The sequence below is a fragment of the Vicugna pacos genome, unplaced genomic scaffold (assembly GCF_048564905.1).
Source record: "Vicugna pacos unplaced genomic scaffold, VicPac4 scaffold_19, whole genome shotgun sequence".
NCBI classification, from domain to species: domain Eukaryota; kingdom Metazoa; phylum Chordata; class Mammalia; order Artiodactyla; family Camelidae; genus Vicugna; species Vicugna pacos.
Window position 1 is genome coordinate 63,626,469 of NW_027328740.1, and position 17,441 is coordinate 63,643,909.

General features: G+C 39.3%; 1 protein-coding gene across 3 annotated transcripts in view; it reads left to right on the forward strand.

Moving 5' to 3' along the window:
• The window catches only part of LOC140693133 (uncharacterized), a 113,651-nt gene that overhangs the window by 21,819 nt on the left and 74,391 nt on the right, over positions 1-17,441 (forward strand). Inside the window, exons 2-3 of one of the 3 annotated variants that reach the window (XR_012068829.1) lie at positions 235-459; positions 7,034-7,154. The exons of 1 other annotated variant lie outside the window; for it this stretch is intronic. Coding sequence is in view for 1 of the 2 variants with exons in the window: in XM_072957210.1 (XP_072813311.1) it covers positions 235-355; positions 1,106-1,158 (174 nt within the window). In the remaining variant the exon portion in view is untranslated. Of the gene's footprint in view, positions 1-234; positions 460-1,105; positions 1,422-7,033; positions 7,155-17,441 lie in introns of those variants that run through there. One more of the 3 variants, XM_072957210.1, reaches the window with a different exon arrangement.

Sequence of the window (17,441 nt, forward strand, 5' to 3'; positions counted from 1 at the left end):
GGTTTCAACAGGTAGTTAATTAACTGAGTTAATTAACATTTAATAAATATGATGCTTTGTTGAAAAGACAGTCATAGGCAGAATATAAGTTGTGAACACTTTAAAAACGGTTTCATTACTGAAATTTCAGTAGGGAAGATTCAGTTTATCTTATTTACGCTTCTCTTTAAAAGTAACAAAGAAACAAGACAGAAAAAGCAGAGGATGATTTCTGTTCTTCCTCTCGGCTTGCAGGTGCCCTCACCTTCAGTGGCATCCATCCAGACACCAGCACTGACACTGGCCGTGCTGAGAACTGCCTCAGCCCTGAAGACACAACTGACAAATAGAAGGGGGCCACGCCCTGTTACAGCAGGTGCTCTCACTTTGTGGGTCCTTATGTAACTGTGTGGTGTTATTCAGGATCGCCCGTTCTACAATGTGTGACGTTGCTACGGTGTCTCCTAGTTATTTGTTTCTGTAAGTACTCGTGTATTTTTTTCTATGTGTGGTACTAGACGTCTAAAAATGCTTTTTTCAGATGAAAAATAATGTGTATTTAATATAAAAGTCTGAAAAAAGGGGCAAAAGTGTCTATCCTAGTTCCACTACTCAGAGATTATAATTAACACTTTAATATCTTTTTTCTGTTCTTTTCATCAGTGTGTATTACCTCTGTCATAAAAACGAGCAAGCACTCTGTGCCTGTTAACTGTGTGGAGACCTCCATTTTCCATTTGGCTTATTACACGTTTTTCTACAATATTCTGTCTCCCATGGCATGATTTTTAATGACCAGTATAGCATTCTGTCTTGTGGAGGCATCGTCCATTTTACTTCGGACTAAATAAACTTTTAAATTCCATGTATATGTAACTGAAATACTGAAAAGAGAACTGTGGTTGTACCGAAAGGCCCCTACATCCCTTCCCCTTTTTTCCTGAGAGTAAAAACTGCTGACAATGTGGTGAATATATTTCATGACCTTTATGCCAATGTCATATATATATACACATACATACATACACGTATATGAGAAATCTATGTATATGTGTGTGTATATATATGCTTTATTGAAAAATAAGACCATACTATATGTTTTCTGCAGCTCGCTTTATTCACTCAGGGGTATTTCATAGACGACCTCCCCCTCCAGACTCACCCGGTCCTTTCAGATAGAGTGGAGGGGTCTCCTGATGTGCAGGTTTGGTCTCTTGTGCAAGGACACCTTTCGTGGGAGAGTACTGTGGACAAGGCCTTGGACCACGCCGAAACACCAGAACTTTAGTGCCGAAAGCTCGCCGTGATTTACCACATCATTGTCTTGATGGTGGACACTTAAGTTTTCTCCATCTTCCACTGTCAGAAAGGGTGTTTGACTGGCATACTTCTTGTACAAATATTCCTGTGATCTTGTATAAGTATTCCTTTAGTTAAGGTTTCTGGAAATTTAGTCCCTGGATGTGACAATTACATGCATCACAGGCCCTTTCAATTGACTAGGAATTCCTTCTCCAGTGGGGAATGTAATGATGTAGAATAACTTATGGAACCAATTCTCTATTGCTGGATATGATTTCACTTCAGCTTTTCTTCTCACCATTGTAAACAGTGCTGTGTAAATGCTCTGATGAGTACATCTTTTTGAACTGATTTTTTTCTAAATGAAATGATTCCTAAAAGTGGAGATCAGTCTGTGTGTACAAAAGTTTTTCAGAGTTTACATATCCATTGACATGTCGTCCTCCAAAAAGATCGCTCACAGTTTGTTCTCTCAAAGATGGACACTAGCTAGAATATCTTTTAAAAATATTTGCCAATATGATGAGCAAAATTGCTTTTTCATTGTTTTAGTTTGCACTTGATCGCCAGTGATGTATTAAGCATTTTTCACTCATTAGCCATTTGACTTTTAAAAAGTGAATGATCCCTTTTGTCCTTTGCACACATTTAAGTGAGGGAGCTTCTTGTTGCTTTGTGACAGCTCTTTGTTTGTTATGAACATTAACCCCATGTCTTCATCAACATGTATCACAGAGCTTTTTCTTGTAATTTCTAGCCTTTCATTTTGTTCAGTAGGTTCATTTTTATTGTGGCCCAAACTAATCTTAAGGTAGTAATTGTCTTCTTTTTGGGTTTTATCCTTGATATTATTCTTAGAAATACTTTCTTATAATGTTATAAAGCTCTTGTGTAGATATTTTTAATCTGTAAGTTGGAGATGATAATGGTACTTGTTATACTGAGGAGAAGTTGAATTAATATGAGCAAAGGATTGTATTTGCTGTTACTAGTACTTTCTAATATTTACATCACTATCTGGAATTTTTCTTGTTGTCATAATGACTGGAATAGAATTTGTTTTTTCCAGGGGATTCTCTGATTGTCCCAAGACAATTATTGAATTCATACTTTGCTCTTTGATTTGAAATCCCACCTGTAAAAAATACTTATGTACACTAGAGTCTCTTTTTGAGAACGCGGTTAATTTCTGTCAATCTTACGTTCTTACTCCAGCACTATATCTTACATATTGTAAAAACTTATTTAATATCTGACAGCACAATTTTTTTGATTTTTTTTCCATCCCTAATTTTCTTGGCTAGTATTATGACTTTATTATTCCTGAAGAATTCTAAACTACTTTTTTCTAGTTAAAAACAAAACAGATAAGCGTTGTCATGGGATTATTTAGTAAGTTTTGAATTATCTTTAGGAGAACGTACATCTTTACAAAACTGCTTTCCTCCATACAATATGTTGATGTCTCTACATTCACACCTCTTACTTCACCCCTCAGTACATTCCTGTACTTTCTGCATGTACAACATGGGCATTGTTTTTGAGTTTATTCCAGATTATTGTTGATGTTTTTGTTAATTTTGTACGTGAGAATTTTTTGCTCTTATGTTTTTTAACTGTTAAAACTGACACCTAGGAAGGCAGATTCGGTTTGTGAATACTCACTTTGTAACTTCTCATTTAAACTTGTAAGTATTAAATACTTGTTACAGAATCCTTTCTTTTCTGTTTTTAAAAATTTGTAATATTCTCAAAATGGTCATAGCTAAGTAGTATAGGTGGGGAGACAGATGGAGAGAGGTAGTGTGGCTCATGTACAAACTGTGAGCACTTTCATGGCTGCCTTTACACTGGAAAAGCCGCTGAAGAGTCCAGGATAAACCAGGGATGGCTTTGGATGCACTTAAAAGCCAGCTTTCCTGCCTGTATGGTGAAGACTGGTGGGCGTGGCAGGTAGATTATCAAGGTCGATTGGAGGTTATTGGCTGCACAGAACGCTGTGTCTGTGTGAAGTGGAGACCATCGCCATGGGAAATGCTTGGTGCCAGGATCAATGCAGAGGAGCTGGGGAGCCTGTGTTAAGGATTTTCGAAACATGGGAGTGGGAAGATCAGACTCTGAATTCAGATCTGAGTTTGAAATCATCCTCTTTAGTTTACTGGTCCTCTGACTTTTGTCAAGTTATATACCCTCTTTCAATTCTTGTTTTCCTGTCTCTCAAAATAGGAGAATTACGGCCTGCTGCTAGAGTGTTTGATCAGGGTAAATAATTTATGTCTATAAGATGCCACGTACAGTCACAAGCTCAGTGAGAAATGGGCTGTCGCCTCTTCTTCTACAACTCAGTGCTTGACAAGACATGGGGGAAAGTTGGTCCCTAATTTGTGTGTGATGCAAGTAGGAACAAAATTAATGTCTTGCCTTTCCTTAGCAGTATTCTTACTCCTTTGCTTCATTTACTTCTTTCCTCCTTTACTTTCCCCTTTCCCCTCCTCCACCAAAACAGCCTGAGACTCTCTCAGAACACTAGATTCAAATTACTTTAAAGGTTGTCTCATCCTCATGAAATGAGAGTAACATAAAAAAATCTGTACACATCCCAGAATACATTGTATTTGATTTACACACACACATGCGCGCGCGCGCACACACACACACACAAACACACAATCAGGCTACCTCCCACTTGCAGAGGGAGAAGGACCACTTTTTATGAGTTTTCATTCACTGAGCGTGAGGACAAAGTCTGTTATGTAGACTTTCACCAGGCTTTGTGCATGGTGCTTTTAATTGGATTTCTGCTTTTTGGACATAGATATAGTCTCCTAATAGAAGAGAGAAAGTGGAGACATAGACATCCTGCTGAGATATTGGTGTCATCATATTTGAGTTGGAAAAGGCTTAAGGCAGCATAGAGTCGTAACATTTTATGGGTGAGAATCCATGTTGGTGTAACTTGGACAAGAACCTGGGTCTTCTGCCATCTTGTCCACAAGGGTGAGGAGGCAACTGGGAAGGGGATGGCAGGGATCGTTGTTTCTTGAGTTCCATGGTCTTGCTACTTTTCATTGCTCAGCTGCCTTTAGTTTATGTTCATGAGACCTCTCATGGGAAGGTCACTCTATCCTGATAGATTGAGTTTCTTATCAGCAAAAACTCTGGACCCACTCATATTTTCCAGAGTTTTCTGCTGACCTGCTGACACTTTATATAAATGAGACCTAAGTAACTACTGAATATAAAATCCTTTTTGTTATCATTTGCCCTCGAGTTCCATAGGAATGGTGTGCTGTCTCAGGTTGTCTAAAGCTAGATCTGAACAAAGATAGGGTGATAGGCTGTGCTGCTGGGCCCTCCAGAGTCGAATGGGATTTCCACGTTAGTTTTTAGAATCAGGCAGATGAGTTCATATCTTGCCTTTACTAGTTATTATCTTTGTGACTTGGGGGGAGAAGCTGTACTTCTTTGTGTCCAATTGTCTTTATCTGTAAATAAGTTCAGTATTTATTTTAAGGTTTCTGTTCTAGAATTGAATGAGCTAATTCCCTCATTTATACCTAAAATAATGATCGCGTTGTTCTATGCTTATGCCTTGGTAGTTGATTACTAAGGGTCTTGGCAGTGAGAATGGGGGTGGGGGGCCCATGAATAACAGAGCTTATATTCCAGGATATGCTTGTAAAAGACTGGATGTGCAGTGGATATTCAGTAAATATCCACTCCTTTCCTAATCTGCATTGATTGTGTATATATCTTTATACTAATATACGGACAATTTTTATTGCAATTTAAATATCTTTGTAGTATTTACAATATGTAGCTATAAAAATACGTGAAATAAATGATTTGAATTTTCTTTTCAATAAGCAAAACAAAATAAAATAGAAAAGAAAAAAGTTTTGAAGGAGTAGAAATAATTTTATTTCCGTGGAATCAATTCCGTATAATAGGTATTTTGGTTGTGTTGTTAAACAGCATATAAAATTGATAGGCTGTGACATACTGGAAATGAGGAAACAGTGGAGACATACTACCTCTAATGCAGTCATTTTGTTACCAAGTCCAAACTCGTTCTGCTTGCTGCATGACAGGCCAATAAATCGGGAGATGAGATGTTGGAGTAAGGAATAGTGACTTTATTTGAAAAGCTGGCATACCCAGAAAATGGCATACTGATATCCAGGAGAACTCTCTACCCCAAGTCAGAATTCAGTCTCCTTTTATACTAAAAAGCGCTGGGGATGTGGTTGGTTGTTGCAAACTTCTTGCTGTACAAATTGTTTCTCCTTGTAATCCTGTGTACTTGCAGCTGTCCATGTCGGTCAAATTATGGTGCCCCCGTAAACCCTCCAAAATAAAACAAAGGTTATTCTCTATTTTGCAACTTGCCATCTCTACATAAGTGTAGAAGAGCTAACATCCTTAAAGATCAGAGCCCGGACAATAGCCTAGCCTGGATATTTCAAGCTAAAGGCAACTTTCTTTTACAAAAGGTGCAGAGATATCAAGTCTGAGCCTAGAAAACAGGGTACAGGTTTAAAAATAATTGAACACATCTAACATGGAGTCAAATTTGTTCTTTTGTATTGCAATCTCTTTTTCTACCTCATAAATAATTTTAGTAAGAAACATGAGCAAATTTTTTTTACTTTTGCTTCTTAATAACGGATGAGTGTGTCAAATACACCTTTGTGACAGGGATGCTGTGCATTCCTTGGTGTCACAGCAAACTCTTGTTGGGGGTGGCCGACCCTGCAACATGTCTGATGTCCCGTGACTGTTGGTGAGAGTGCCCCTAAACAGGGGCTCTCTTCAGGAACCAGCATAGGTGCATTGACCTCGTCAGACCTCTTTTTCAGCTGCAGAAAATTTTTTCAGATACTCTGATGGAAAAATCACTCCAGCTGGGGATAATCAGGGAATAAAGGAAGAGGAAAAGGGCTTGGAGTAGAGTAGAAGAGAAGGACAGAAGTTCAGGGAGCCTGGGGGCTTGGCAGCGGGGCCTCGGGTAAGAGATGAGCAGAGGTGGGGAGGGGCCCGGCTACAGAACCAGCTCCTGCACTTTTTCCCGCACCCTAGCCACACAGCTTTTAAATGGGCCCAGGACTCTCTCCTGGCTGGATGTCACCCTGGGCAGAACCTTGAGAATCGAAGGTAAGGGCAGCACTCACCTAGGGGGTCACTGAGGACTTTGGTCAAGTCCACAGTGCCTTTTCTAGTCATGTGCCTTCACCTGTTCTTTATCTCAGGATCTGAGAAGCAGGAGGAAGGAACTCAGGGAGAGATCCAGGAAGACACCTGACTGTGTTAAGAGACGACAGTCACAGCGACACGGGGAGCAAAGACACTTGCAGCAAAGTAAAATGATTTCACAACTATTGCATCAGAGCTGCAGGTGTGAGAGAGCGTAAGCCTGTCTCAGAGTGCAGGGGGCAAGAGAAAAGGAATGGTAACATTAAAACTGACAATTGAAATTTTGTTAAATAGCCTGCTACCCTTAATTTTATCACTTGAATGTATGCAGGTGTATTTCTATGAGCATTTATGGGTTCACACAACCCCACCAGCCACTCTTGCTCCCATCTGGGATGGGCTTTCTCAAGCACAGTGCCCCTCCTGCTTGGGTGGGCCACGCTGCGGGTCCTTGCCTGGGGCCGGACGGATACAGGACACTGAGTCCCCGAGGCATGGCCTGGGAGGCATGACAGGAAAATCTCTGCTCTTGGCTGAGGGCCTCCTTTTCCCCCTGCAGTGTAAGAATGCCGGTGACTCAGTTAGAAGCATGCATCCAAGCCGTCCTTCCGTGTCATCACCATCTAGAAGCGGTGCCTGAATCTTCTGAATTTCTTCAGCATGTGGTTTACAATCACCTTCAATAATTGAGTGTGTGTCCTCTTACAAGTGGAGGAATTGCTGCCGTTTTCCTGGAACTTACTCACCACTAGTCCATCAGATTTTTCTGTGCTAGGATTCAGTATGGCCTGCTGAAAACTCTGCAGTCAGATCTTAACACCCTGATGAAGAGGATTATTTATTTTATTTCTTTATATGATAGTATTTTACTTTCAAAATTCAGAGTTTTCGGTTCTTGGAGGAAATTTTTCGGGGGTTGGAGAAACAACTTTACTCATACCTTCTTTGTGAACTGTTGCTATATGCCTCTCACCTGTCTTCTGTCACTTGTGAAGCGGTTCCATTTGTGACCCTGTCAGGGTTGTTCATGTTACAATACATAAACTGTAAAAGTACAGTCCCTTTTACTCTGAAGATATTCCACAAATACTACTTAAATCTGGGTGTTGTTGTAAGAAGACAGAATCATTAGAACATGTCCTTGCAGGTTGCTAGTGCAAAATCCCCAAATCAATAGTCTCACTCAATAACTAAAATCTTTCTAATCTACCTTGGATTTGTATGGATAAGTGAAGCAGTTTCCTAAGAACTCAAGACCAGGTTTAGAACACAGGCTGGTGTAGCTCAGCAGGTCCTCCCAAGATGATGCTCTGCCAGAGGGTGGGGCCGAGGGGAGACGGCGGGTCCTGCCCTCCCTGAGCTGACAGTTTGATTGCAAAGACCTTCACCAGGTGAAGAAATTGGAGTTTCTTCTAAGAACAGTGGGTTTGAAAAGTGTCCAAAAAGGTTGGGAGTGACACAATCCCATTTGTCTCAATTAGGGGAGAGCGGCTGAGGGGCCACTTTGGAGACTCGTGAGTCCAGGTGGGCAGTGTTGGTGGCTTCCTCTTGAGCGGTGGGACGGTCACTGGGTAAAAGCGAACAGATTGAAGGCATGTTTTGATGGTAAAAAGGAAAGGATGAATGCTGTCTGTGAAGGTAGAATGGAGTAAGGCCCAGGTTTCTGGGTGGATTAATGAGGTAAATGATGGTCCTGCTGTGCTCTGAGGAGGGAAAGCTGCAGCGGGAGCTCTGGGGGAAATCTGATGATTTCAGCTGTGGGTAAAGTGAAAGGCTGTTAGATGTGTGGCCTTGGAGCTCAGGTGAGAGCCCGTAGTGTGTCGGGGGGGGGAGAGGCTTTCAAATCTTTTTGTCTTGTGAACATACAAATAAGTATGAGTAATGACACACTTAACCCATCTATATTCTGGATTTAAAACCCAGTAACAATTTGCTATATTGACTGCAGGAGTTTTTAATTTTTTAATAGAAACAAAATAGTGGAGTTAGTGAACATCTTAGCGTTGATGTGTGTCATTGTATGTATTTTCATACTTCATCTGTTTATAAACATAATCTACAAAACGTTAACTTTCTTAGCATAAGAATTAAACAGAGACGTGACACACACTGTTGGGGGTTGAAGCTGATTTCTTCGGCAAATTATGTAGCCTCTCTGTCTTAGTTGCATCTTCTGTGACGGACCCCGGGCCCCTCATCACAGCTGATTTCCTAGACTAGTTGTTGGGAGGGAGGCTGCTGAAGGGAGTAAGAGGTGGCAACTCCTAGGGATACTGAAGAGAGAGACAAAAACAGATTAAAGGCGAGAAACTGAGTACAAATACCCTCAAAAGAGAAAAAATCCCGCAGTGTTTTGAGCCACTTAGCGTAAGGGAAACAAAATCACGTGGATCCAAAGCTCTTGAGCATGAGATTATTGTGGGTGGGAGGGTGTCATCAGAAAAGTGTTGAGAAAAAGGCGTTTTGGTTTCCCATAACATTTCCAGTAAGGATGGTGCGCAGAAGCGAAAACCACCCGCTTCACAGTAGATGGTGCTGTTTTGTGCGAAAATGACCAAAGATTGGAGACCAGTCATCAGCGGTGCTGGCAAATGAAGAGGCTTCTGGATTGGGTGGGGCACCTACTGTGACTTCCAGGTGACCTGCTGGCTGGGGGCTGTGAGGCGGGCAGTAGGTTTGCAGGGTGACCCGGGCATAATCCCTGGCTCTGAGTCTGCTGGTCTGACTAGCAGACCTGGGCACCCCCAGTCCTAATGGGGCAGGTCGGGGTGTGGCCTGGGACACCTGCCGTGCTGATGGCGAGAAGAGGGCTCCCCTGAAGGGGTGTCCCTGCAGAGAGTAGAAACGTCCTCCTGCAGGGGGGAAGAGCCTCTGAGCAGGAGGCCGGATGCACAGGCAAGACCAGCCAGAGAACAGAGGTTTCGGGGAGACGGAAGTCATACAGTGGCCCGAGCAGCCTTGTTTCTAAGAGACTGGAGGGAAAACATGCTGAAAAGGCAGGCTAGGTACAGACCCTGTGGTGAGTCATGAGTGACAATAAAGGACTGTTCAGGCAGGCACGAGAGAACTCTGTGGGCGTCCCAGCTGGGGCGTCACGCTGGAGGGAGGAGCAGAGTTATAGACTTTGTCACTTATTATCTGTGTGACTTTGAGCAATATCACCCTACCTCTCTCTATATATATCTTCATCTCTAAAGATGACACAGTGACAAGCTCGTGTCATCAGAAGGCTTAGTTTAGCTCTGATCCTCTGTGTCCTGTCTTGTCAGTGCTGCCCTGCAAGGTTCTGCAGCGGCTGCTCTTACCCTGAGATGGGAGGGCATAGAAGGAAACTGTAGCACCCGAGGGCAAAAGGAGTTGCTTTAAAAACAGACATGCAGCCGCCTGCAGCAGCAGACCTACAGGCAGTTTGGCTGATGGTCGTGGAGAGGTCTTTGGAGGCCTTAGCATCATCTTAAGACTTGTTTTCCCTTGGGGACCGGAATTGTCTTCGCAGATTAATGCTGAAGATTTGGGCTTCTGGCAAAGCTGTTTTCAGAGATGGGTATATACGTAACACAGCGTATAAAATAAAATGTTTTTATTTAATATGTGAGGCTTTGCAGCTGTTGGGAACAGCTCTGTTGGCCTGGTCTCCTCGGTGGACACTAGGGGTCAGCAGAGCGTGCGGGAGGGCAGGCAGCCAGCCCTGCTTCTGCGGGGGGTTCTCCCCAGCAGGGCACTCTGCAGAGTTGACTCTTGTCTGAGTTTTGTTCCCAGATGAGCAAACAGCAAAATAATGAGTTCTGGTGGGATTGTATAATGACAGGAAGAAAGAGGGAGCCGTAGATTTTCGTGACTAATACACGCTTTTGGTTCCTGTGTGTCCCTTTACAGAATTGACGATTTGTGTCTATTCTGGGACTTGATTGAAATAAACATGCAGCCTAAAATTTAAGAGTTATGTTTTATTTGTCGGGAGGACTCGAGCCAGGATGACCGCCTCTCAGAACACTCTGAGAGACTGCTCCCAAGAGTAGGGGAGAAGCTAGGATTACATAGGAGCTTTACAACAAAGACCAGGTAGTTGGAACAATAAAAGATTGCTTGTTATCTAAAGAAAGCCAGGTATCTCAAGTTCAAGTGTTTAGTGCTTAGCCATGTATGGGATAAAGCAATCATTTGGGTCTTTGAATCCACACATTTGACAAGCACCTAGCTGTCTAGGGCCAGTATCCTGTTGTTTCTTATTTGAGTCCACTCAGAGGGCACCACTGTGAGTGGCTGAGAGGCTGGGCTGCAATCCTGTCCTCACTGGGGCTGGCAGCACCCGCTGATGACTTGGTTTCAGCATTCTTTGTTTACAGACATGGTTGCAGTATTTTCATTCACATTGTAGTATTTTCATTCACAGTGCTCCCCCATGGTCCTAAATTCGACCAATATTTTGAGAGACATTTCATGACCAATTTTGTCCCACGGTGCTAGAATGGCTCATTCCTAGTTCAGGTGAAGAATCTTCGGAGCTGCCATTCAAGGTGTTTGGTTTTTTTTTCAGGCCCTGTTGATACTGAAAGTTCTCTGGATCGCCTGTCTTACTAGTCTATTTTGATCCAGGAAATGTTTGCCCTTCGTTGCTTATTCCCATACCTAGAATCACACTATTAAATTTATTTTATGCAGGGTTCTAAGTTTAATCTATTTCTTCAAGATGCTTAGCCATCATCAATCTTGTAGGCCTAGTTACGCATTGGGAAATGTAAGAGACAACAATTTTATAAAATAGACAGTATATAAGTAATACAGCTAGTAACGTTAATAATGTCACGAGTAAGAATTTAATACTCGAGAAGTTATATTTTGGGTTAAAATTTTGCTTGTGTTTCTGATTGAGTCTGAATGATCTTATGAGGAAGTTCATATTTATGATCAGGCTCAGGGAAGTTATTAATTGGCCAGGTGATGTCTCCCACCATGTAAGATGAACAGTGGCCTAAATAGAACTATAATTTCTTTTTAGAATAACGTTTCTCAGGGCTATCTAGTTAGATACCTGGAGTAGGGAAACCCACCAAGGTAAAACAGAAGTAATAGACATAGTTAATTTACCATAAACTTAACAATTGTTGTAGTTCATAATCAAAGGTTGGAGAAATTGTCAAAGTAATTAGTATACAGGCCTGGTCCAATGTCTTGGGTTAGCTGTCTACCTCAGATGTCGTCTTCTCATCCTGACATGGTAGCTTTTTCTCCAGTTGGGCATTGCTTTAAGGTGGGCAGTGCTCTATAGGCCATTGCACTGCAGGGAATGTTTCTTATAGGAAATGAATCTGAAAGTCCGTTTCCTTCAGCTTTGGTGTGTATGGTCTAGTTAAGCATACATGATAAAGGGTCCTTCCATTCAGGTTGGAGACAGTTCTTTAAGTCATGCCTGTTCCAGGATGTATAATCCCCTGGCTGTAGGTCATGGGGCATTGGAACTTTACCCAAAGTTAGATTACTGAGGTTCAGAAACAAAGCTAGGGTATCCTTTTAATAATTCAATTAAACTTTTCAGCAATTTCACATAACAGAAAGGAATGATCTGGGAAGTGTCTTACTAAATAAAGACTTCAATTAACAAAACTAGAATTTAATATCCACTAAAATATAAACTTTTTTCTCTATAAAGTTACCCTCATTTTTCTCAAATATAGCCAAATAAAGATTTATTTGTTTACAAGTTAATTCTGATTATTTGATCATATAGGCTTTTTTAAATTGGCTGTGTTGGAACTTTAAATAAGGAGTCTCAGGGTAGAATGTTAATAAGGTTTTCTAAGGCCAGGAAAGCCACGTCAAGGGCTTGACATGGATTTCTGCCGTACAGATTTAGGTAAATTATTTTCTAGTTAAATTCCTTAAAGTGCATTGAGATTCCTATATCTGTTAGGAGATGATCTTCCTAATTTGTCTGATAGAGCCACTGGGGACCTAAGAGTTTTTAGTCTCTTGAGGGATCAGATAGAAAATATAACTGTTCCAAGGCTGCTTACATAGGTATAATTTATCAAATTGCTGTGAATCATAACTAGCTTAAGGAGAAGAGATTCTTTATGTCTGGGAAACAGGTTTAAAGCGAGTAGTATTTCAGACAAAATCAAAAATTATAACCATATTCATCAGTTTACTCAGTCCCATGTAACTAATTCTTTTAATCAGAGTTTTCTTTAGACCTTTAAAATTTCTTCCCCAGTTTAGTTCAGTGGTATAGTTTGAAGTTTATTCGAAACCAGTAAATCTTCTTGAAGAGCAAGCATTTTGCAAAATCATCAGAAGAAAACAATTAACTGTCTATAAGTGACAAAAGATTTAAAAGCATGGTAAAACACCATTACACTATAATTGGTAATGTAACCTGGTCACAATAACCAGAATTATGACTGGTAACATTTCAGATATACCAGAATTTTAGGGAGTCCATAAAATTTCTGTAATATCTATATTAATATTTTCTCATACAATATAACCTAGGAAGACTTATTATTCATTTGACAATACCATGTTATTTAACATGCCAAATGAAATTTACTAGTTTAAAATCTCTCTTTGGGATGTTTCAGGGGCCCTCTGTAGCATCCCAAACTTAACTGGAGATTAAAAGAACTTTAATTAAAAATTGATATTTGGGGAGCTTTTTGAAAGATTTCAAACACTTGGTCAGATAAACATATAGATCACTGTAAAGTAGTACTTATTCATTAACAAGATAATTCGTCAAAGGTAAAGGCAGAACAGATCAGTTAAGTGGTATAAGAAGTTTTACAATTTGTTTCTGAGGGTGGATTATCATTTTAAGAAAATTTCGTCCTCTTAACAGCGAGAAAACCAATTCTATTCTTGTACCAGCTTACCTCTGAGATTCATTTACATTGACCAAGTTGATTCTAAACTTAGCCAATTTCGACCACGTACAAAACCCTTTCCTCAGGTTTCCTCTTCCACAAGCCTTCCACAGCTTTCTATATTCATATTAGTGTGTCCCTTATTTTCTCTTCCATTCAGAAGTAACCAGCTTCAGTACAATGTCACTATTTTTCATTAACAAAATATAATTCCATTTCTTGTATCTTCCCTTACAGATTTATCTTACTTTCCTAGGATAATGAGATCTTTCCCTTAATAATAGAGACTATTTCAGTGTGGCACCAACCATTTATTAATATTTCTAAACACCTTTAGTTTCTCTGTAAGAGGAAGTTAAATGTTATGTAATTCATATTTCAATCTTATTTTATCTGAAAATGGCATAGCTATTTAATAAAATCCTATCATTTAACTTAATTTAGCACAACTCTAGAATTTAAAGATACCAAAGATTTAGAGATTATCTTATGCATACATTTTAAAAATGTATTTGAAAGAATTTACCCAAAGTTCTCATCTCATTTGCATTAAATTTACTTAAAATTTTACCACACCATATTAATACTTTTTTTGACAAATCTGCAATGAATGTAACAGGATCTTATTTGACTTTCATTAAACCTAGGTACAGTAAAGGTATTATACATAATATTGATGACTTTAAAGATGTCTATATTAATTAGAACATACTTAAACAAAACAATATCAAATATTATCTTAATATTGAATATTTTCCAGTTCACGTGAACCTTAAGGTAAATTTGGTCAGTTTTTATTTTAAAAATACTTAAATTTTAACCTCTTAGTTTTTACATCAATTAAGCAGAGCTCTTTGACTTTGTGTTTTTTTTTTTTAGCTATAGAAATATCTCACATATATAATGTGTACGCCAGCTTATAAAGAGACAAAAGCTAGAGATCTCATACCTTGACTTTAAAACTTACCTATGAGATAGGGATAATAATAGTTGGAGTAAGCTGAATTTGCTTGCTCAGATCACTAAGGCTTACTATGTATGAAACAGACATTAAAGATTTCTTGACAATGTATGAAGGACCCGTCAGAGTTCTCAGTTTTAAAATGCGAAAAATTTCTTTGGCCTAAAGTTTTATCTCGTTGAGCTAATTAGGCTCACCCCTAGGTCACTGCTGTATTTACATTTCTGATATGCAAGACAAAGACACACGCGTCCAGTTCTCCAGACAACTGCTCTGTCACCCAGTCCCAATTGCATCTCCTTAATTTGCTTTTTTGTATCAGTGTGAAGAGCTGTAAACAAAGAATTCCATGTATTAAAACTTTAAAGTTTACTTTATCTTGTCTTCCAAAGCTTGCATAAGGCATTAAGCAAGTTCTCTTTCCCTTGTTATAAGTTAAACTCAGGGTAAAACTCTTATTATATTTTTTATTAGCCACTGAATACTAGTTTTAAATTTTACGTTATATTGGACGGCTCATGTAACTCTATTGGTTTCCTTTACTTTGTACATTCAATATTTTCAGAGGGACAGATATGTGCCCAGCCTTATAATACCAAAAAGGTGAATCGGTTTTCCATTAAAACATAGTTATCCCACAACATAATTAAGTAAAAGGTTTATATAAATCTGATTTAAATATACCAATTTTAGAAACTTTTATCTAAAATTTATTAAAACTTATACCTTTAATTTTAATATTTATTAGGTTTAATGAATAATTTTTATTTCTAGAAGGAGTGCCAGAAGCCTTTCTTTTGTTTGTTTTTGTGCATTGTATCTAATTTTATAGAAAACTCTCTGGGATCCCCAAGTTTGAGCCAAAGAGCTTACACCCTTCCCAATTTTTAATATGATTAATTGGTCTGTTGTCCCAATCATTGATGAAGTATCTCAGTATATAAATATATATATATATATATATATGTATGTATATTTTAGCCCTATACATACATACATATTAAACTGTGGTAAATAAAACAGACTTGTTTGAACTTGAATGTTGGGGGGCAGTAGGTGATCTCTTTGGCCTTTTTTTTAATTTTACGTAGTGTAGTATCAAAATCATGCATCTAAATCCAAAATTGTCCATTTTATTTATCTCATTCAAAATAACAATATAAAAATAATTATCCATTTGGGATAAGCCCCTTAACTTTTTTTTTTCATTAAGAAAAAATCGAAATTTTTACAATCTATTTTCCAGTTATTCAACCTAATTAACATTAATTGTTCAAAGTTTTTATTAGCATCCCTAAAACCATTGATGGGAAAGGAAAAACACAAATGTAGCTTTTCAAACCAGTTTTTTTTTACCTAAGTTCTTAGGTTAACCATTAGATATATTTTTCTATCTTTAAACTTGATTTTAATAGGTACCAAGAAAACAGCTGTTTATATTGAGAGCTCTTTCAACTTTCACCAATTTAAAAGCTTTTCCAAATTAAAGGATCCATCATATGGCCATCAACTTATATATATATATATATATATATCTCTAAACCAAAAAGATGAAGAGGATTTTCCACATGAGGGTGGGGGTGTTGCCTAAATAAAATTCAAAGTTTACTCTGCAGAAGCTAAAGGCCTTTGTGGTCCAGGCTGATGCATAAAAGGTTAAGATGGCAAAATGTCTGAAAAATGGTACAATCAAAGGATTGTTGAGAATCCCAATTTACTTGCATGGCCACCATATGTGCACAATATTTGTACCTTTTGCATGGCAGAGTCCAAGATTTCCTTTAAAAAAAAGGAAACACATACATACATACATACACACACATAAAATACCCAGAGAAATATAAAACGTTTATATTACAAGGACACAGGAAGAGAAATCCAAGTTCCCCCTAAAGGGGATTTTGTTTTTATGAGTTCAGAATTCCAAAAAATGTTTTTATCAGGCCTGGTTAGTTACTTTCACAGTGAGTTTTTTTTTTCTAGTTCCCAATTAAAGTTATAAGTTTTCTACGTATATAAACCTGGCTGGGATAAGAGTTGGAGGCTAGCAATCTGTCATTTCTTTTTCTTTTCATTCCTTTTCTTTTTTTTTTTGAAAGTTCTATGCCCCATTCTAAGGCAAGGTTGTCATAATAAAATTGCTAGTAAGATTTCCCACAGGGACAACTCTGTGACATGATGTCTTTGCCTCTACCACTCCTTCAAGTTTCTTTCTCACCCAAGAAAGCTGTTATCAGCCAGGAAGAGGGTCCCATTTTTGGAATTGAAAGGTTCTTCATAAGACTTTTACTTTTATACTGAAAAATTCAATGCAGGTAACCAAATTGAAGAAAGCATTAGACCAGCCTCTTACCTAAACACCCAGTCCTGACCCCAGTGTCTTTCAGCTTGGACCCACTCAGGACATCTCCACTGGGTGAGTATTTTCCATGTATATTTCCACCAGCTCCACATCGGGCGTCTCTTCAAGGTGGGTATTTCCTGTTACCTTTCAACAAGGCCCCACCCAGCATGTCTCCACTGGGTGGGTAATTCCCCCCACTCTTTTAACTGGGGGGCCAGGTACCTGGATACACTGCCAAATAAAACTCAGGACCATCAATCAATATGGGAGATCCGAGAACCAGGACAGACTCACACAAATTCATCTGGACTCCCCGAGGAGGCGGATGGGCACAAAGGGCCACTGCTGGTACCAAGGCTCCGGTTACTCGGAGAGTCCAGGTGGAGAGAAGTCTGCTCTGGGTCCCTTCATGGTGGTCAAAACTGTTGACTGAAATACATGTTTAGCCTAAAAGTTTAGAGTTATGTTTTATTTGGCGGGAGGACTCTAGCCGGGATGACAGCCACTCAGATCACTCTGACGGACTGCTCAGAAGAGGTTGAGAAGAGCTAGAATATATAGGAGCTTTACAACAGAGACCAGGTAATTGGAACAATAAAACATTGCTTGTTATCTAAAGAAAGCCAGTTATCTCAAGTTCAAGAATTTAGTGCTTTTCAATATATGGGAGGAAGCAAACATTTGGGCTCACTGAATATATTCTTTAGACAAGCACCTAGATATCTAAGGCCAGTAATCTGTCTTTTCTTATTCTGAGTCTGCTCAGAGGGCACCGTTGTGAGTGGCTGCAGGCCTGTCT